Here is a 20,307-nt window from a genome sequence, read left to right on the forward strand (position 1 = left end):
AAATATTCTGAAAAATATGAATGGGAACAATAGGTCTTTTCAATGTCCATAAAATCCAGCAGCAGGTGCCTTTTACAGTAGAGAGCTTGAAAAGAAGAAGATAGCATCATTAAAACATATATACATACTACCCTTCACAAATAAAAAAGGTGACTATCCAGAATTATGGGTAATATATAGATGTAGTTCCTTGAATGGGAATCCTCCAATGATCTACCTTAGAATATAAGCTTTCTTAAAAATAGGGTGTTTGGGTAATTAAGGTAAGGATCTTGAGATGATCACAATAGATATCCTTATAAAAGACAGGAAAGGAGAAGAAAAAAGTCAAAGGAGGGGATATTATGAAGATGATACTATAACTGGAGTTATGCTGCCACCAGAGTTGGAAGCAAGGTTTCCCTCTAGAGCTTTTGAAGAGAGAGTGATCTTGTTACTGGCCTCTTGATTTTTGGATTCTTGCCTTCAGAACTGTAAGAAAATAAATTTCTACGATATAAGACACATCCTTTGTGGGAATTTGTTAGAGGTAACTCCAGGAAACAAATATAGAATGTAAAAACTGAGCTGTTAAAATTAAAATCTTTATCTCTACAGGGAAGTAATGAATTCTTCTGGAAAACCATACAGTGTAATATGATACAGTCTATAAAAAACGTGGAGCTACTTTAGGCTAGAGATCTGGAATGGCTTCACATAAAAAGACACATTTAAAAATTTTTTTAAAAATACAAAAAAGAAAAAAAAAGATTTATTGTCAAATTCATAGTATATAATTTTATCAGAAAGAGATGAAGTATATATTATAATGAGGGCTTATAATATTTATAAGGTATAATTTAGGAAAGATATAATTTACAAAAAATATCAATAGACCATAAACATGAGAATGTGGTGCACTTTCAGAAGTACGAGCAAATTTAACAGCAGGATCCAAAGATAAAATATTGGCCAACTTATAATTATTATTGATTACTATCCATAAGTATTCTTTAAATCTAATTCACTAGTACATTGCCACAAACTATATAAGAAATATAATTTCAAGAAAACATAAAAAGACAAAAGGGAGCAATCCAGTTGCTTCATTTATAAGCTTTGCCTAAATCAATCTATTAGAAAACCACATTTTATACAAGTGAGAATTATGAAGAAATGGAGATTTGCCAGCGGTTTTGGCCTACTACCAACTAGAAGTAAATAACAATGGATTCTATGAATCATGTTGAACTTGTATTAAGCACCCTATTATTTAAAAAAATTCTATAACACACTAGCTGTGGAAATGCTTGAAATTCTCAATTAATAATATTGATAGAGAATCTGACATTTCTGACACGATGCCATACACATAACTAAAAAAAAAAAAAAAAACAAAAAAAAAACCCTGCAACTAACCTACATTCTTGAAGTCAATGAAAGCTGATAGAGGAATGTGAGTTAAATTTTTATAAACTTAAATAATGTATTAAATAACTATAGTTACCTGACTTCATATGAAACACAGGCTTGAGTACTATGTAACAGCAGTTCACAAAATGCTCAGTCACCAAAAACTCCTTATTTTGTTATTCTATTTAACTCTTAATCAAATGTACTAAAAAGTAATATTAAAATAAAGGGCCGCAAGTATAAGTCAGTAGTAGAACAAATGTCGACTGAGACTCTTGGTTCAATTCTTAGCACCAAAAAGTAAAGAAGAAAATGATTTGAGAACAAAATTTGTCTCATATTAAGTGGTAGCTTTTCTTATGTAAATATTCATTTCAATAGTACTTTGAATGCTTTAAAAAAAAAAACCTGGCATTTGGATGTAATTGGGAAAGATACTCTTTAAACATCTAACATTTCCTTGAGAAAAGGCAGATTTTTTTTTTTGCAGGTGTGAGTGGTTACCCCATGTTTGCATCTTATACTATTCTCTACCCATTAAAAGCATGAAGTAAAAGAGTAAATCTGTGAAGGTGAGCAGCAATAGTACAGACATGGAAATGATCTCTTATTGGAACTGTATATAGATAGACCTGTTTGGGATGTCTAAATTCTTAGCAAGTAAAGGAGAGAAGTTGCTGATTAGTTATTTCTGAACTTAAATTTCAGAGAACTTAAATATCCTATAAAATGTTAATAGATATTGAGAAAATGGTAGTGATAGCTAAATATTTGGAAAACTGTATAGAACATGTATCTCTTCCACAGTGACAAAGTTTTGAACAATTCCTAAAACAAACAAAACCCCAAACATTTGCAACTTTGGTATCTGCAAATTGTTTGATCATGAAATTCTCTTCATGTAAAAAGATAAAAAAAACTTTTCTGCTGTACAATTCTATAAAAGTCCTGGAATACTGTCCATAAAGCCAAAAATGACACACTAACTTTATGCTGGTCCTACTAAATCATCACATAATTAACAAATAAAATGAGAACATTAATTTCTATGGAAACATCTGAAAATCATGGTATGGAAATTCTTTCCCCTTTTATTTAGGCCATAGGAACATGTAAATCTGCATTTGGCCTTTATGCCTAGTGCGTGTGTGGTACTGGGTTTGACACCCCCAGTAAAACAAAAAAAGCAAAACAAAAACAAAATGGAAAATAGGATTATGTTCTATTTCCATAGGAAATTAGGACTACTGAGACCTAAAAATATATGAACAGGAGAAACTAGTAACAATTTAATCTGTTCTGTCATTATACTCTTTAGCTATTTCACATGTAAAAAAAACCAAACAGCAGTAATCTTTCTCTGCAGTATCAGATTCCTTATACTTTAAGGGATCACAAAAGAAAGGGTATTATCACCTTATACTTGAGAATTACATTACAACTGGTGATTATTCAGAATTAATGAGCTCAGAGTTAAAAGTTTCATGGCCAACAACAACTGAAATGACTTGAGTGGTGCTAAGGCCTTGCGAATACCCCTGATCAGCATGACAAGGAATCCTAACCCCCAACTGGGTTAGGTGACTTGAATACAGTGGCTCTGCCTCAACAGTCTTCTTGACTTCATCCTTACCCAGGCCTGCGATGCTAGTTAGTGGGCATACTGCCAATTTCTTGATACCAAACCTCAACTTGTATTCTTTTTCTAGTAACAGAATCCTTAATCTGCTGACCTGATCTTATCTGACTTTTCTGACTTGATACTTCACCCAGAATCCATGTTCCTCTAAACTTACTTTTCCAAGGTCTTTAATAACTTGGATCTGTCCCTAAAACCCAGTTTACTTGTTACTCTGTCTTTGCTAGTGACAGATTCTTTCCTTGAATGGAATTTTGATCAAGATGCTCTGAACTCTCTCTCTGTGAACCCTTTTCTTGACTAGGCTTTGTCCATTATCATCCTCGATATCTCATCAAATTCTTCTCTCCCGTGCCATCCTCTAGGTGATTATCTGACCATGCTGGTCTACCTTCAGCAGGCATCTCCCTTTACCTCTGATGTGTTCTCTTAGTAATTTTCTTTCTTTCAATCTTTTTAACCTTCTTCTTAGCTATGTATTTCCACTTTTCCTTGTATTTAGAATTGAGCCTTGTTTTATACTAAGGTCTCCTCTTTGTACAGCCATATCCACGAATCCCTGATGTAGTTCAAGTTGGTATTTTTGTATTGTACACACGCACGCGCACGCGCACACACACACACACACACACACACACACAATTGATGCTCGACTTTATGCTGTTCCCTGCTACAGTTGGCTCGGCATTCCTATGACAGGGTCTGAGCAGAACCCAACATGTGAAAACTAAAATGTTCATATACAATCAGCTGCCTCAACATGTTTTTCTAATCTCAGGAAGTTCTTTACCAGACTAAGCTATCATCTGATTTCATTAACAAGGTCATTGCTCTCTTTTTGGATGTGATAAGAAAGATTATAACCCCAATTACTTTTAAAAAGCCTTTCTATAAACTAGACTATCAGTGATTCCTAGTTTTAAAAATTCCAACCAGAAAGTTTGGGTTAGCAAGATATTTGAGTAAGAGGAGGTCCCTGGCTCATATGCATATTTCCATAGCAAAAATATTTTGTAGGTATTTATGAATAAAAGTGCCTTTGTACAACCACTGGAATTCAAGTAGGAGTTTATGAAACTCCCATGGAGCTCAAGACCTAGGATAGCCATATTGAGAAGGCAGATGTGCAACCAGGTGGCAGACTCATGGGCTGTGGTCTTGGCTCAAGATCAAGAAATGGCCCCATCCAAAAATTGTTTATAGCCCTTGTGTGTGTGTGTGTGTGTGTGTGTACATATGTGTGTGTGTGTGTGTGTGTGTATGTACATGTATATATGTATATATAGCTTGTTTATAGCCCTGTTTGTATTTGGATCTGTACTAACATTATCCACTAGCGGCTTAATTAAGAGTAATCATCTACACTATTATCTTGGGAGACAGGCATTCCTCTCCTCAGGTCATGGCTGTGGATCCTAAAGAGACTCTGTAATATAGCTCTAGTCCCTCTCAGCTGTGGCTTTATATCAGTCTCACCTGAACAGAGAAAGACCAATTCATCTGAATCCGCTAGGGAGGCTTGCCAACCTCAGTCCCACAGCAGATTGTGAAACAGTTCTGAATCTAGACTCTAATCCTACACAGCTGGAAACCAAGGTGCCCAGTCAAGGAGCAGCCAGGAGAATGTGCAGATTCATATTCCCTGGGTAGACTTGGTGAACATTAACTCTAAAGCAATTAAAAGGGCTAACAAAACTGAGGGGTTTTTGTTGTTGTTGTTTGTTTTAGATCCATTAAACCGACAAACTTTTAGTTAGGTTATTTAAAAAAAAACCAGGAGGCTCAAGAAATATATATCTGATACTACAGAAATATAAAGGATCATAAAAAAAAAACTAAGCAGTTATATGACAACAAATTGGATACCTAAAAGAAACGGCCAATTTCCTAGATACATAGACTCTACTAATAGTAGATTTCAAAACTAAAATATGAATAGATCAGGGGCTGGGAAGGTGGCTCAGTGGTAGAGTGCTTGCCTTGCATGTATGAGGCCCTGGGTTCGATTCCTCAGTACCACATAAGCAAAAAGAAAAAATCCGGAAGTGGTGCTGTGGCTCAAGTGGTAGAGCATTAGCCTTGAGCTGAAATGCTGAGGGACAGTGCCCAGGCCCAGAGTTCAGGTTCCACGACCGGACTCCCCCCCCCCCCCAAAAAATGAATAGATCAATAGCAAATAAGGATACTGAACTATGAAAAATATTTTCTACTGAAAAAAAAATCCCGAGATCCAATGGTTTCACTGTTAGATATTGTCTACTTGTAAAACTCTCCCAAAAACCGAGGAAAGGAATACTTCTAAACTAATTTTCTGAGGCTCTTATTACCGACACTAAAGACAGATAATAATACTAGAAGAAAAAATTACAGGCCAATATCCTTGATAAGTAGAAATGTAAATATCATGTAAATATCAAATGCAAATATCAAAATATTAGCAAGTTGAATTAAAAAAAGCATCATTTACCTTTCTGTACATCACCTTAATACTAGCAATAAAAACTTAAATAAAAAAGATCATTCATCAGGGTCCACTGGGATTAATTCTAGAGATATCGGAATGGTCTGACATAATACTTTAAATGTGATATAACAGGGCTGGGAAGTTGGCTCAGTGGTAGAGCGCTTGCCTTCCATGCCTGAGGCCCTGGGTTGGATTCCTCAGCACCATATAAGCAAAAAGAAAAAAGCTGGAAGTGGCGCTGTGGCTCAAGTGGTAGAGCGCTAGCCTTGAGCTGAAGAGCTGAGGGACAGCGCTCAGGCCCAGAGTTCAGGCCCCATGACCGGACCCCCCCTCCAAAAAATGTGATATAACAAACTGAAATAATGAAGGACAAAACCATGATTATCTTAATTGATGCACAAGAAGCATTTGACAAAATTCAGCATCCTGTTATAACAAAAATGCTCAAAACATTAGATATAGAAGGAACAGAATATATTAAAAGACTATATATAAGAAGGTCAGAGCTAACATCATACTCAATGATGAATGAAAAGTTGAAAGCTTTGCTCTAAAATCAGGAACAACACAAGGACACCCACTCTACACATCTTTGTACAGCATAGTACTGGAAGTCCTAGCAGAGCAAGAATTGTCTTGTATCCAGATTGGAAAGGAAGAAGGTAAATAGCCAGTTTGGAGACAATAATTATATATATATATATATATATATATATATATATATATATATATATATATATCAGTCTCATTCCTCGTTCTTGAGCAAAAAGAACAAAGCTGGTGGTATCATAATAGCAAAATAAAATAAAAGGCAACTATTAATACTATTAAACTGTTGTGTGGGTTTCATTATCTTTTGCTTCAGCTAATATTCAGGATTCCTGACTGGATATCCTTGCTCCTAGTCCAGCTACCCAACTAAGCTTTGAGCTGGTCCCTCCTTTCCCTTAAGCCTTTAAGCCTCAGTTTGTAGAATCAAATTCCAACACCTGAGACTATATCCCTAGTTTCATTTTTTATTTCCAAACTTCTTTTCCATTTCTTTCATGCTACTTTTGGTTTTCTCTACATCAATACAGTTGGTGTATATACCCTTAGATTGTTCTATTGCTTTCCCTGTTTGCTTAGGCCTATAACATTTTCCCTCATCCCCACATAAACCAATCTTATTAAACGTCAGGGCCCACTAATAATCTCTGCCTTGCTCAATTCCATATCACTTTGAGGTTCCTTAGCACTTTTTACCCTGTAATTGAGTTACTGCTTAAATTTCCCTTATAAGATCTTTAAAGGCAACACCAATGTTATTTTTATCTCTGTATATTATGTAGATTACATAAACTTGTACATTGTATATGTTTAACAAAAAGGTTTGAGTGAATGAAGCCTCGTTGCCATCAGTAGCTCTTTCAGGCTGCAATTTTATTACAGTTGGAAAGGGGAAGGAATGGGGTGAGACAGGATGCTTCCTAATGATCTAGCTATACCATCTTGAAATAGGGGACTCTGGAAGTCATCTTTGGCAGTAGTTCTCAGCTAATTTTCTAACTGGATGCATCTTCATATGTGGAATTAATTCTTGAATACTCAGATTTTTTCCCCCTTTATATGGATCCAACGATAAGCATAATGTGGGATCCTTAGTTCTAAACCTAATTCTTCTTTCTCTTACTGATAGTTGGAAGATGAACATCAAAACAATGTTGCTATAATCAACTCACTTATAAATGAGGAATACAAACAACATTTCTAAAATCACAGTTGTAAGCAGAAGTGGATTCGACCTCAGGTCTTCTGATTCTTGTTCAGTGAGCTTTTTAACTGAGCCACAATTTCTATGCTCACTGCTGCTGGAAAAATAACTCAGTTGAATGTCTGATGGTTATCAGCAAGTCTTCCTCTCATGAATTGCTGCATACTTGAAAAGCTTTCAAAAGTCATGCATAAACTGTCTGTAAGAAGTTCTAACGGGCTGTCTGGTGACTCTTTCTCTCACCTACCATTCTTTCCTTTTTCCTTCTCCATATGAGGAAATTAGTTATATGGTGCTTTAGAAAGGATAGCTTCATTTGTGTTGTTATATAGTTCAACAACAGTGCTTGCTATTAATTGCTTTATAATGGTAATTACTATTAGCTATGAACAAGATAGTTTCTTTTCTAATTGGCTATTACTGGTGAATAGCAGCTTGTTACACAAGAGAAGACTGTTAAATAAATAACCACAATTAAAATTCTGAGGTCTTTACTGGTTAAAAAAAGTCTATAAGGCGGTCTCTGGTGGTTCACTGTATATATAAACTTGAACATTGTATATGCTTAACAAAAAGGTTTGAATGAATGAAGCCTATTTTCCAGCTTTAGCTCTTTCAGTCTGTAATCCTAACTATTCAGGAGGCTGAGATCTGAGGATCACAGTCTGAAGCCACTCCAGGCTGAAAAGTCCCTGCAAGACTCTTCCAATTAACCACCAGAAAACTAGAAGTGGTGCTAGTCTTGAGCAAAAGAGCTCAAGACCCTAGACTGACAAAAACCCAACAAAAACAAAACTATGTTTTGGATCAAAACATTTTGGGAGGGAGGGGCAAGGCCTCTGTAACTATTTGTGGAGAGAGGGAGACTCATCTTTTAGTTAAGAAAAACCAGGAAATGAGGACAGTGATGGAATGTAAATTTCTTCTTTAACAAACACATTAAAAATTTTTATTATGTGCAGTTCCTCAGACAATATACAAAATATCATAGATTCAAATGCTTCCACTCCTTTCAAGTTCAATACGGAAATTAAAAAGCTTAATGGTAGCTTTACTTCAAGAGGCAGTGTGTGTGTTTGTGTGTGTGTACACACACAGGGTTTGTGTTGAAAATATGGGGTAAGGGTGTGGGTCACAGCTCTGGAAGAGAGAGAGATCAGTCTGCTGGTCCTATTAACTCTGGTAACATAGGAATGCTGAATCCTGCCAACAACCTCAGAATTTCTGCATAGAAAATGACATGGATTCTTCTTTGTTTGTACACAGTACAGAGCTGGCCCACAGTTACCACTCAAGACCAAATGCCATCACAGCAATCATGTCCCTAAGAATGAAATCAAAAGGTATCTGTGACAGTCCTTGGCTTTAGGGGGTTTGCATATATAATCACAGACTTGTGATTATAGAGTTAGACATGTCCTACTCTAATGGTTTTTGATTAGTCTGGAATTACTGTGAAGTTATATTTAGGGTTTGGGATGGGTAAATTCAGAGGCTAAGTGTTTTCCTAGCATGCAAGAGCTCCTTTTTTTCAATTTGTACAAGAAGAAGAAAATACAGTTATATCCAGGCTTATAGTAGTATGGCAGTAGCAATTATGATATTAGACACAAGAGCACTTTCTTCCCAGTAGTACCATAAATAAGTCAGGCAAAGAGAGAGCAAACTTTTCAAGCTTTAATGGAAGCTTAAAAAGCATGGGGGAAAAGTGTGGGGAACTCAGTATTGGTAGAAAGGATTAGTCTGCTGCAAGTTGGTAAGAAATAGAAACTTCTATTGGGATGCTGGAATAGTAATGGGTAGTTTTTTAAACTAAATATAAGGATAGCATTTTTAAAGAAATATCTTCCATTATGTCTAATTTTTTTCCCCTAAGATGATATAGTCATTCTTTGGGGGACCTTACGGTACCATTCTATGCCTAGCTGGGTTTTGTTCCTGCGATAAAACTGAACAGGAAGGGAACATTCTATACATTGTCAGCAAGGAGGGGGAAGAGATATGCTTTATTTTTGATAGATAATGACTTTTAGTGCATGAGGAACTATCCTCCCCTTGGCCCATGAGGGTCTCCATTCTAGTTGTAATCACAATAATGAGATCAAATTTGCTCAAGACAACAGTTTTTCTTTTGGTGTTACTGGGATTTGGACTCTGGGGCAGCTGCTAGCAGATGATCCACAGCCTCAGCACTTTTTACTTTAGTGATTTTTCATATAGGGTATAGGCTCATTTTGTGTATGAGTTTAGATGGCAATCCTCCTGTCTCCTTATACCTCTCAAGACTGTGGGACTGCAGGAGAGAGTCACCACATACATCAGACATCAGTCACACTGATTTTAAATGATAGCTCCTCTGTGTGTGTGTGTGTGTGTGTGTGTGTGTGTGTGTGCGCGCGCGCGCGCCTATGCATGCTGGTACTGGGGCATGCATTCTTCATTGGCTCTTTTGTTCGGAGCTGGGACTCTACCACTTGAACCATAACTCCAGTCTGGCACTTGCTGATTATTTGTAGATAAAAGTCTTTTAGCCTTTTCTGCCTGGGCTGGCTGCAAACTTTGGTCCTCAGATCTTAGCACTTTGAGTAGCTAGGATTACAAGAGTAAGTGACTAGAACCCAGCTGACAGTTCCTTTTGAATTTCTATTTTAATGTGTTCAATTCCAAAGCTTATTCTGGAACCCACCATTATTGCCTCTAATTACAGCCATTCATCAACAGCATTATTCATCCCTTTACTTTGATTGTGTGATGATTTGCAGAGCTTTCATATTCAATGTCTAACTATTAAACCCAATAATATCGGTACAATTTTTCTGATGGAATTAATGTTCAGAAAGGTTAATAGATTTTCCTGAGTTTACTCTGTTAATGGCAGAGAATCCAGCATCGAATTCCAGGTCTTCTGCTAGACATGTAATTTCAGTTCTCAGGAGGTTGGGGCATGAAGACAGAAAGTTCCAGGCCAGCCTGGGATAGACAGACACTTGAACAATAACAACAAAACCAAAACTTAAAAAAAAAAAAAAAGGAAGCAAAAAACCCCCAAACCAGGTCTTTTAATTCCCATTTCAATCTTTTTTCTCGTATTTTTTGAGAGAAAGCCCAACTGTATTCCACACACTATTACTTAACACATTCTGCCATTTATCAGTTGTCAATTTCTCCTATTAGTATTAATGAAAGTAGCTTAACAAAAATCCTGTTTAGCCCTACTAGACTTGTGATGGTTCCTCAGGATAATGATAGCACTAGACCCTAGTTGGCTACCTTGCAAATAAATGCCACTGGTCACAAAGACTGTCTGAGATGAAGACAGAGAGGTAGAAGACAGATGAGTCTGCCACCACTTCTGAAAAATGCTCCCTTGCTCACCTTTGGGTCAAGTATGCCAACAGAACATACTTGTTTCACCAAGAATTGGCAAGTCGACACATGTTGTTAGTGAAAGGCCAATTCATTCAATGTCTGATATATTTATCAAATCAGTCATTGCAACACTGAACCCTAATTTGGTGTAACATTCATCAAGGTAAGGCAAGTCTTTAAATATTTAGCTTTTGGACATGGCAGTTAATGCACACTGCCCGTTTCTAGGTATCCATGATGATTTACATATAGATGTAAGAATTCTATTATGTGAATAGCAAAAACATTGTTACAGTTTCAAGATGGAAGTATATGTGTGAATTGTAAGGAACAACAGTATTCTTTTGCATAAATGATAGGTCTATGTCAATATAATAAGAAATGTATGTAAATTTAATGCCTCACACTGCAAAACACTTCAACAGAAACCTGACCTCGAAGTCTAAAAGACAAATCAAAATCATTACCCATATCACCTCTAACACAGATGCCAAAGATGTGCAAATATTGATACTGAAATTACAGTCTTCCTTCATTACTGTGCCTATCAACTCAATGACTCATTTCAACACACTAGCAAGACAGATATGTTACTCTTATTACAGATTAGAAATTGAGGTTCATTTGGTAGCTGGACTATGGCTGGTAAATCAACAGGATTTCATCCTATCTTGGCCTGACTGCAAAATCTTTTCAATGTACTATACTGTCCTGCTATAGTAATATTAGTTTTAGGAGGTATTTATGTTTAAGAAAGTCTATTTCACACTGAAAACTAATGGAATTCAGTTATTAGGACAAATCATTATAACAGTGAATAGAATAAAAGCCCTCTTTCAGTTACTGGGAGAATTTGTGTAAAATACTTGGCACCAGTTTCCTTATTTATAAATACAAATATGATAATATAAGTATGTACCTCTGGTGTGGTATGAGGATGAAATAAGACAAGACATATAGACACCTTTGAAGCAATTATTGGCTATAGTTTGTGGCCAAGAAAAATGTTAGTTATCATCAGCATCACTGTTACTATAATGTCACCTTTAAATAACTCCTCTTTTAAACTGTCTTGTAAACTTGTTATAAAAAATATAAGAATGTTCTATAGCTGGTGTCTTCCAAGCCTTATACAAAAAAGACCTACAAAGACTAGATTTCTATACTTTTTTTCCTTCTATGACATCGTTGGCTCCATACCTTGCAAGGCCATCCCACTATAAAAGGTTATTTGGACCTCTTGAGTACTCCTAGTGTTACTGAAAGTGTGGGTGTGGGGGAGTGGGAAACTAGGTATGAAGGGACAGGGATATATGGGTATGGGAAAAAACACAGGAGATAGTACAGTATCAAGGGGCTTCAGAGTACATGCTTGCAACATTAGTACTGTACATAGTACCGGTAGACTCCGCTCCCAAATTCCAGGAAAACACTGGCAGCATTAAGTATTTATAACCATCAACACATTCCTAAGCTTGCCATGGGTAACAACACAATTTAGATTGCTTCTTAAATGAATGCAGCTACAGTGAGAAGACAGTTTTGTAGAACAATTAAGCATATCTTTACACTCAAAACAATTTATTAAGGACCAACTTTGTAACAAGAACTATTCTGGGCTTCATAAATATGTATTTCAATAAATACAGTACTTCTACAAGGTATTAGATATGTATTTTCGCTAATGTGAAAGCATACAGAATAAAGCTATGTTAAACACCTGTTAAAATATCAGAATTAAAATTTAAACATATAGCTACTTAGGAGGCTGAGATTTGAGACTCATGGTTCAAAGACAGCCAAGGCAGCAAATTCATGAGACTTTTTTTTTTCCACCTCCCCATTTCCCACCTCATGAGACTTTTAATTAGCCACCAAAAAATGCTGGAAGTGGAACTGTGGCTCCAGTAGTAGAACTATCCTGGAGCAAAAAAGTTCTCAGGAATAGCTCAGGCCCTTAGCAAAAATCCAAGTACATCTGTGAGTACACCCTGCTCCTCACACAATGTAAGTTTTACAAAATAGAGACTAGGTACCTTTAATGTTGTGCTAAGTATGAGATTATACTTAAGGCTCGCCTATAGAAGTAAAATGACAGCTATAGAAATTCGTGATGTAAGACAGAATTTAAGGTTCATGAAGTAGGTCATCTGTTAATGGATTCCAGATTATAAAGGTGAGATCCAAAGTATTCTTTAAAATTCTAATAACATTAAAGCTTCATTTAAATAATAGTAAAAACAATGTAAAAATGCTACGATTAGCTCTGATATCATATTCCTGATAATTTGCGTTTCCAGTTGGCGTGAATACTTTCCATGAGCATAAAATATCTACTCAGTTATTTGTCTGGTTTCAAGTCTACTTAAAATAGTCACTATTCTAAATACTTTGAATAAATTTCAAATAGATTCTAAAGATTAAATTGTCATAGATGTTTCTTACCTGCAGCTCTGATAAGCACTAAATTATAAAAAATCTAAATAAGGAAGGAGAGTGACTGAAATGAGCTTGGAAAAGTACATTATTTAATGTAACCCAGTGAATTTGGCCCTAGTTACACATGGAGTTATCTTGAAGATTTCAAGAAAAGACATATTGTTTTAGGATGCAGATGAAAAGAGAAAAAAAAATTAAAAGCCAGAGAAATCAACAGGAAGGTTGTAGAATTTTCCAGGATAAATTACTGCTCTGGTCAAAGATTTATTAAACATTGACAATGTGCCAGGAACAGAATCAGGCAGACATGAATAAATATCACCAGATTTTTATCCTGAAAACATCTAATCTAGAGGTAGGAGACACAGTAATTCAGAAGTGATGGTAAGGGTTAGAAGCAGAATTAGAATGTTGGCTACAGAGACTAAGAGAGGGGACAGATTCAAATGATATTTCAGGCACAGAAAATAAGGCCTGATAACTGATCAAATTCAGACCTGAGGGCAAGAGAGGAAACAAAGATAGTTCTAGGTTTCTAGCTTAGTCTTGTTAATATTTATTGAAATAATACTCTCTCCAATATCTTCTAGAGATAAAGTTTCCATAAGACAAACATAAAACATTGTTGTGATCAGTATCTGCTGGGCATTCATTTGAAGGGGAAAAAAGTAGACCCTATCACAATGTTACAATATGGACACATGTCATATCAGTACCAGAGGAAATCACCCAGTCACAATATCCTCTTAAAAGTATAGTCAATTATTAAACTATTGATGTATTATCATACTTCTAAATAAAAACAACACAACAATAAGTATATCACACAGGCTCAAGTATAAGAGATGCAAAATCTATTTATTATTTGCTCTTAATTTTAGGAAGCAATATGAAATCCTAGTTTCTGTTCAAATGTTTTTGTTCAAAGCACTGAGGTTGAAGACTTGGCCTAAAGCTAATCAATTCAGCACCAGTAACTCATGCCTAAAATTCTTGCTACTAAGGCGGCTGAGACATGGAGGACCAGTTTGAAGTCAGTTTAGGCAGAAAAGTCCAAAAGACTCCCTCTCCAATGAACCAGCACAAAGCTGGGTTGGAAGTATGGCTCCAGTGGTAGTGTGCCAGCCATAAGCAGGAAGCTAAGACAGCTTGAGGCACCTAAGTTTAAAAACCTCACCACGGTTCAGAATGCCCAGTATCATACTGACTTGTAGCAGCCAGTGTGGAAGCTTAGCTATTGATTTTTATGTAGTGTGTGTAGTTTGTTTTTTGTAGAGAGGTGCGGGACTGCAGGAAGTCTGGAAACTCAGCCATGTCAGTGATGTCAGTGAAGGTGTTGCATCTGCCTGTGCACAACCCAGTGACTCCTTCCCACAGAGCTTTTTGCAGCATTGCAAGGATTTCTATTAAAAAGTTCCTCAGGCCCTTCTCTCCCAGGATATCAAATGCACAAATTGACATATTAATTAGAGCTGGAGAGAAACTTCTTCAAAGAGGCAGTTTTCAAGAAATTAAAAAGAAGCATGCCCTTCAAAGACAAAAGATATATTTGATACCCTAAATGGCTGCTTAACAAAAATATTAAACTTCTGATACAATTATTTCTACCTAAAGTATAGCACAATTCACTGGCCTTGAAGAGAATTTTAATGAAGTCATGGAATGATCAGGAAGTTACTCGGGAATTCTTTATTGTGTTTTGAGATAGGGTCTTGTCACACAGCCCAGGTTGACTATGTAGCCCAGGCTAGCACTGCACTCCTGATCTTATTTCAGCCTCCCGAATGCAGGGATTATGCACCACCACACTGGGCATTAGGGGGAATTTTTAATGACAACTTTGTCATACAAAAATGACATAAGCTGGATGCAGGTGGCTCATGCCTATGCTTTTAGCTACTTGGGAGGAAGAGGCTGGGAGGATTGCAGTTCAAAAAGTTAGTGAATCCCATCTCAACTAATAGCAGGGTGCAGTGGTAAGTGCCTGTTATCCCAGTTCCATGGGAGGCTGAGATTAGGAGAATTGAGATTCTAGGCCAGTCTGAAAAGATTAATTCCTATTTCAATAGAAAAAAATGGGCATTGTGGTATGCACCTATCACCTCAGCCACATCATGAAACATTAAACAGGAGGACTGGACTCTAATCTTGGGCAAAATAGTGAGGCCCTTTTTGAAAAATAACCAAAGCAAAAAGGGCTGGAGATGTGATTGAAGTAGTAGAGTGCCTGCTTAGCAAGCACAAAGCCTGAGTCCAAACCTAGAACTGCCAAAAACAACAACAACAAAACTGAACAAAAAGCCACAAAAAACAAAATAAACATGCACATGCATGCACACACACACCTACACACTACATAAAAATAATTTACTAAGCTTTCACATTGGTTGCTACAAGTCAGTTTGTTACTGTGCAGTTCTGAACAATGGTGAGGGCATTCTTTTTAAACTCAGGGGTCTCAAGCATTAGCTTCTTGCTAATGGCTGTCACACTACCACTTGAGCCACATTTCCAGCCCAGCTTTGTGCTGGTTCATTGGAGAAGAAGTCTTTTGCACTTTTCTGCCTGGACTGGTCCTCCATGTTTCAGCTGCCTTAGTAGCAAGAATTTCAGGCATGAGTTACTGGTGCCCCACTGAGTTATGGTGTGTGTGTGTATGTGTGTTATAGATACTGTACATTCACTATTTCTCAATACTTTTATTATTCAAATCTAAGCCTTTCGCACATGCCAAACATGTGCATATAGTTTAAAGTGACATAAGTCAGCATTAATTGAGGACAATTCCACTGTAGTTATCACTGCACCAAATCATTCTGGCACCTACAAGACAGATGTAAGTCTTACTACAGAAGAGCTAAAATTAGGCTCAGGTTTGTCACCTAATTCAATTCAACCGACATTTAAACATAGGTTGTAAATTAATGATTTCCTCAAGGTTGGAGAAGATAACTCAGAAAAAAAAACTTTGGGTACTACTGGTAAGAATGTATGACAAATAATTTTCAAAAGAGAAATCTGGCATCTATCAAAATTTTAAACATGCACAGCATTTGACCCAGGAATTACTCAAATAAAAGTCACTCAGCCATTTACTGTAACACTACCGAAAAAAACAAAGCCACACTGCTAGAGGAATAGAACTGGCAAATCATAGAATAATGGCTCAAAGACACACTGTATGTATTCCAAATCATGGAATAATGATGGCTGCAACCCTCCAACAAGTAAAACAATGAATGAATTAATATGAAAGATATACAGACTAACAAGAGAAAGAAAACAGCTGCAGATTTTTGGGTTTACCAGAATAATAAAATTTCTCAAAGAAAGCCCAAACCACAAATATATGTGGTCATATGGGAATTCAGAAAAAAAATTCACCAAACTATTACTATTTACAACTCTGGAACTGAGACTGTGTGGAACTTTAACTTTTCACTTTACGTATCTCCAGATGGAATGTGTGAAATGTTTATAATGAAAATGTTCATAATTTTAAGATAGCTGGTGACTTTAAAATATGTTGTTCTTCTGAAAAGCATATTCAAATTTCCTTTTTTTTTTTCCTGTTGGTCGTGGGGCTTGAACTCTGGGTCTAGGCGCTGTGCCTCAGCTCTTCAGCTCGAGGTTAGTGCTCCCCTTGGAACCACAGGGCCACTTCCGGTTTTTCTAATGGTTAATTGGAGATGTCTCACAGACATTCCTGCTCCTGCTGGGGCTGGCTTTGAAAGGCGATCCTCAGATCTCAGCCTCCGGAGTAGCTAGGATTACAGGCTTGAGCCACCGGTGCCCGGCTTCAAATTTCCTTTTTTATGAGTTTATTGGCAAGATAAATTCATCAAAGATTTTATCTTTATAAACTTCTAACTGCAGAAGTTTTTCCTTTTTGTGTGTCATACTAGGACTTGAACTGAGAGCCTGGGCCCTGTCCCTTAGCTTTTCCACTCAAGGTTAACACTCTATTACTAGAACACTCTATTACTAGATGGACTTCCGGCTTTTGGGGGGTGGTTAATTGGAAATATGAGTCTGAAGGACTTTCCTACCTGGACGGCTTGGAGCCATGGTCCTAAGATCTCAGTGTAAGCCACTTGAGCTGAACTGTAGCTGTAGAACTTGAAAAATCTAGAAAACTGTAATAGCCTCATAATCAGGTAAGAGTTTATTTAATATATGACTAATTCAATGATAATCCAATGAATGGACATAATTCAAGATGCAACTCAGGAATCTTTGGTAGAGATATTAACATAATTTCAGAACTAGGGAGTTTCACTGATTGGAGGTGGAAAGAAAAACACCACTTCCTCTTTGCGTTATTGAGATAAAATCTTCGGAGTATTACTGGTAAGAAAGTATTACAAATATTTTGTGAAGTCAAAAACGAAAAGGGGTGGGGGAGTCTCAGTAAGGTCTGAATGTCAGGCTGAAACTCCAGATCATATCCAGAGAAAAAGAATTTGTCACGCTGAGTTATGCACTAAGGCAAAAGGGGTTGGGGTGCAGGAAAAACTAACAATGAAAGAAGTCTCGCAAACTATCAATCACCTGCGGCTTTCCAAGTTTCTTTCCGGCCCCCCACATTGGATCTGAGCCACACAATAAACTTTTACGATGATCATAACCTCCCTTCACATGTTCTCTGAAGCCAGGTGGAATACATCATTACTTTGCTCTACAAACCCAACGCCTGAGAAGATCTGCCCGGGTCCATGATTTAATTCTGGTGCGCACACAGGACTGTCACCCGGCCACAGGACGGTTGGGAGCTGGACACAACACTTTCCCCCTTTACAGATGACTCCAGCCAGCAACTGGCGAAGCTGTTAGTGGAGTGTAACTGGAAATCGGCCCTAAATGAAAGAAGACACTTTCTTCTGAGACCAAATCCAACAAAATCCAGGCGGGGTTCCTGGCCAGGGGAGCGCAGCTGCTGCCAATGTAATCAGCGCACACGCGCGCGCGCGAACCTGACCCGACCCACGCGCCCTGGGCGGCAAGTGCAAAGCCGGGACCCGGCGACCCTAGACGGACGGCGGGGAGGGGCGGGGGCTTCCCTGGGGGTGGGAAGCGCCGTCCAACGCGTTTTCTCCGCCCTCTCCGGACCTCTCTGGCCAAGTGGCCACCCCCTGCCCCCTGCGGTCCCGCCCGCAGCCCTCTCCCCGTCCCCCTCCATCTGATCCGAGGTGAACTGCCTTCGGGTCACGCAGAGACAAGACCAATCATTGCCCACGCGAGGGGCGCCGTACTCACCTTCAGAACCTACATTCCCGAGGCTGCCCCCGACCCTACTAGCATCGTGATCCTCAGGTCCCGCAGCAGCCCCCTGGGTCTCGGAAGCAGCCATTACTTGGCTTAGCAGAAAAGGGAGGGCTGAGGAGAAGAACTGCACCAATAGAAAAAGGGACTGCGGACAATCGCTTCAACTACTCGATGTTTCCTCCCCGCCTACGCCGCGCAGTCACTCTCTAGACCAATAGGATGTGACGATCGGAGATCTTATTTTTCCCCGCCCCTTTACACGCGACGACCACGCCCCCATTCCGGGAACGGAGAGCGAGGCTCGGAACTACAATTCCCAGCATGCTACTGGGGACTCGGGGAAGGCAGCTCTGGAGGAGGCGCTGACGGGCGGGGGTGCGCCCGAGAGTGCCCCGGCGTGTTCGCTTAGTTCAGTGAATCAGAACAATGACTGCGCCGCCGGGGCTCCGGGAGCGCGTCGGAGGACTGTGAGCCGCGGCCGCCGGGAGAGCGGCGAGCGGCGCAGCCTCGCTGGTGAGGTGTCAACGCCAACTCGGGATCTTCCAGCGCGGACCCTGCCCAGCGCCCGCTGCCCGCGCGGGAGCCTCGGGGCTCCGGCGCTGCTGCAGCCGCTACTCGGTCGCCGTGCATTGTTGTGAGGTGGTCGAGGGGCGCAGGGATTACAAAGCCTGGAGACCCTGGATCCTCCTCAGCCATGTGGATACCTACGGAGCACGAGAAATACGGCGTGGGTGAGTCTTCGCGGGCCAACTTTTGGATTCTGCCCTGGCCGGAGTGGGTGCGCATTGCTCGTCCTGGCTCCCTGCGCCCCTTCTTGGCTCTTCCCGGCGGGAGATAACCTAATCCCGGTCCCTGCACAGTGGGTCTGGGGTTTTGCAGAGCTGGCTCCCGCTGGGGGGTGCGCGCTGAGGCTGTGCGGGGAGGGATCCTGTCCCCCGACGCAGGGTTCCCGCGCGTCTTGAACCGGTTCCCAGTTCCCGCAGCCCCGGGACGGCAGGGGGAAGCGCGCGGCCGGTCCGCCCTGCTCCGGGGTTCTCTGCTTGCAGAGTTTGGAGTGGTGGCGGGGCGTGGTGTGTGTGTGTGTGTGTGTGTGTGTGTGTGTGTGTGTGTGTGTGTGTGTGTGTGTGTGTGTGTGTGTGTGTGTGTGTGTGTGTGTGTGTGAAGTTGGAAGGGGAAAGCGAATGGGGTGCGTCTCCCCCTGTGTGTGTGTGTGTCTGTGTGTCTGTGTGTGTGTCTGTCTGTGTGTGTGTGTGAAGTTGGAAGGGGAAAGCGAATGGGGTGCGTCTCCCTCTCTCCCCTTTCTTGCCCAGACAGCAATGGGCTGCGAGGGTTTCCTAGGGTGGTGGGGTGGCGAGGGACACGAAAATCTGGGGGGCGAGGCTGTCCTCTCCAAAACAGTTGGTGGCGAGGCGTACAACCCGGAGTGAGGAATGTGACACGGTCCTCGGCCCTCGGACCCACCGAGCCCGAGCGGAGCCTGCTTTGGTCCTCGCATCCCGGGTGTCCCGGGTGTGTGTTGGGGGCGGGGGTTGGTAAATTTCAACATCTGTGCCTCTTGGCTCCCGGGTCTCGGGAGCGGAACCGATATTTCAGCAATGTTTTTGTTTTTGGTTTCTCCTTCTGATCGGGGTGGGGGAGCTGGGCGTATCGGTGGTCCTGGACGCCGGCTGTAAAGTGATCTTTGGGGACGAGGGTGGGAAAGCCAGGGTCCTCTTCCTGGAGATTTTAGGAAAAGACTACCTTGGCACGGGTGCTGGGAGGAAAAGGAACAGGATAGCTCGCTGTTGTGTGCAAAGGTGAACAACAAAGGACATTAATGTTGACTGATGAAGACCGGAGGCTCTCTTCCCTTCCCTCCGCCCTTCTCACGCGGATTACAGTTCCCGTTTTTGTTGTTTGGTTTCAGCTGGGTCGCCCCTTGACAGTTACTCCTTTTAGGGTTGAGACTATTCAGAGAAGCCTGACAAGCCTGGAACGGCGAAATGC

General features: G+C 39.8%; 2 protein-coding genes across 5 annotated transcripts in view; one reads left to right on the forward strand and one right to left on the reverse strand.

The window, feature by feature from the left end:
- Positions 1-18,434, reverse strand: part of Znf277 (zinc finger protein 277) — a 101,558-nt gene extending 83,124 nt beyond the window's left edge. Inside the window, exon 1 of the mRNA XM_069996179.1 lies at positions 18,313-18,434. Within this exon, the coding sequence (XP_069852280.1) occupies positions 18,313-18,406 (94 nt within the window). The 5' untranslated portion in view covers positions 18,407-18,434. The remainder of the gene's footprint in view (positions 1-18,312) is intronic.
- A 258-nt stretch (positions 18,435-18,692) lies between these two features.
- Dock4 (dedicator of cytokinesis 4) overlaps positions 18,693-20,307 on the forward strand; it is a 431,845-nt gene continuing 430,230 nt past the window's right edge. For all 4 annotated transcript variants that reach the window (XM_069996180.1, XM_069996183.1, XM_069996182.1 and 1 more), the window contains exon 1: positions 18,693-19,052. In XM_069996180.1, coding sequence (XP_069852281.1) covers positions 19,016-19,052 — 37 coding nt within the window. In that variant the 5' untranslated portion in view covers positions 18,693-19,015. The remainder of the gene's footprint in view (positions 19,053-20,307) is intronic.

This window comes from Dipodomys merriami, unplaced genomic scaffold (genome assembly GCF_024711535.1).
Source record: "Dipodomys merriami isolate MVZ:Mamm:240054 unplaced genomic scaffold, mDipMer1.0.p SCAF_5, whole genome shotgun sequence".
Lineage (NCBI taxonomy): Eukaryota > Metazoa > Chordata > Mammalia > Rodentia > Heteromyidae > Dipodomys > Dipodomys merriami.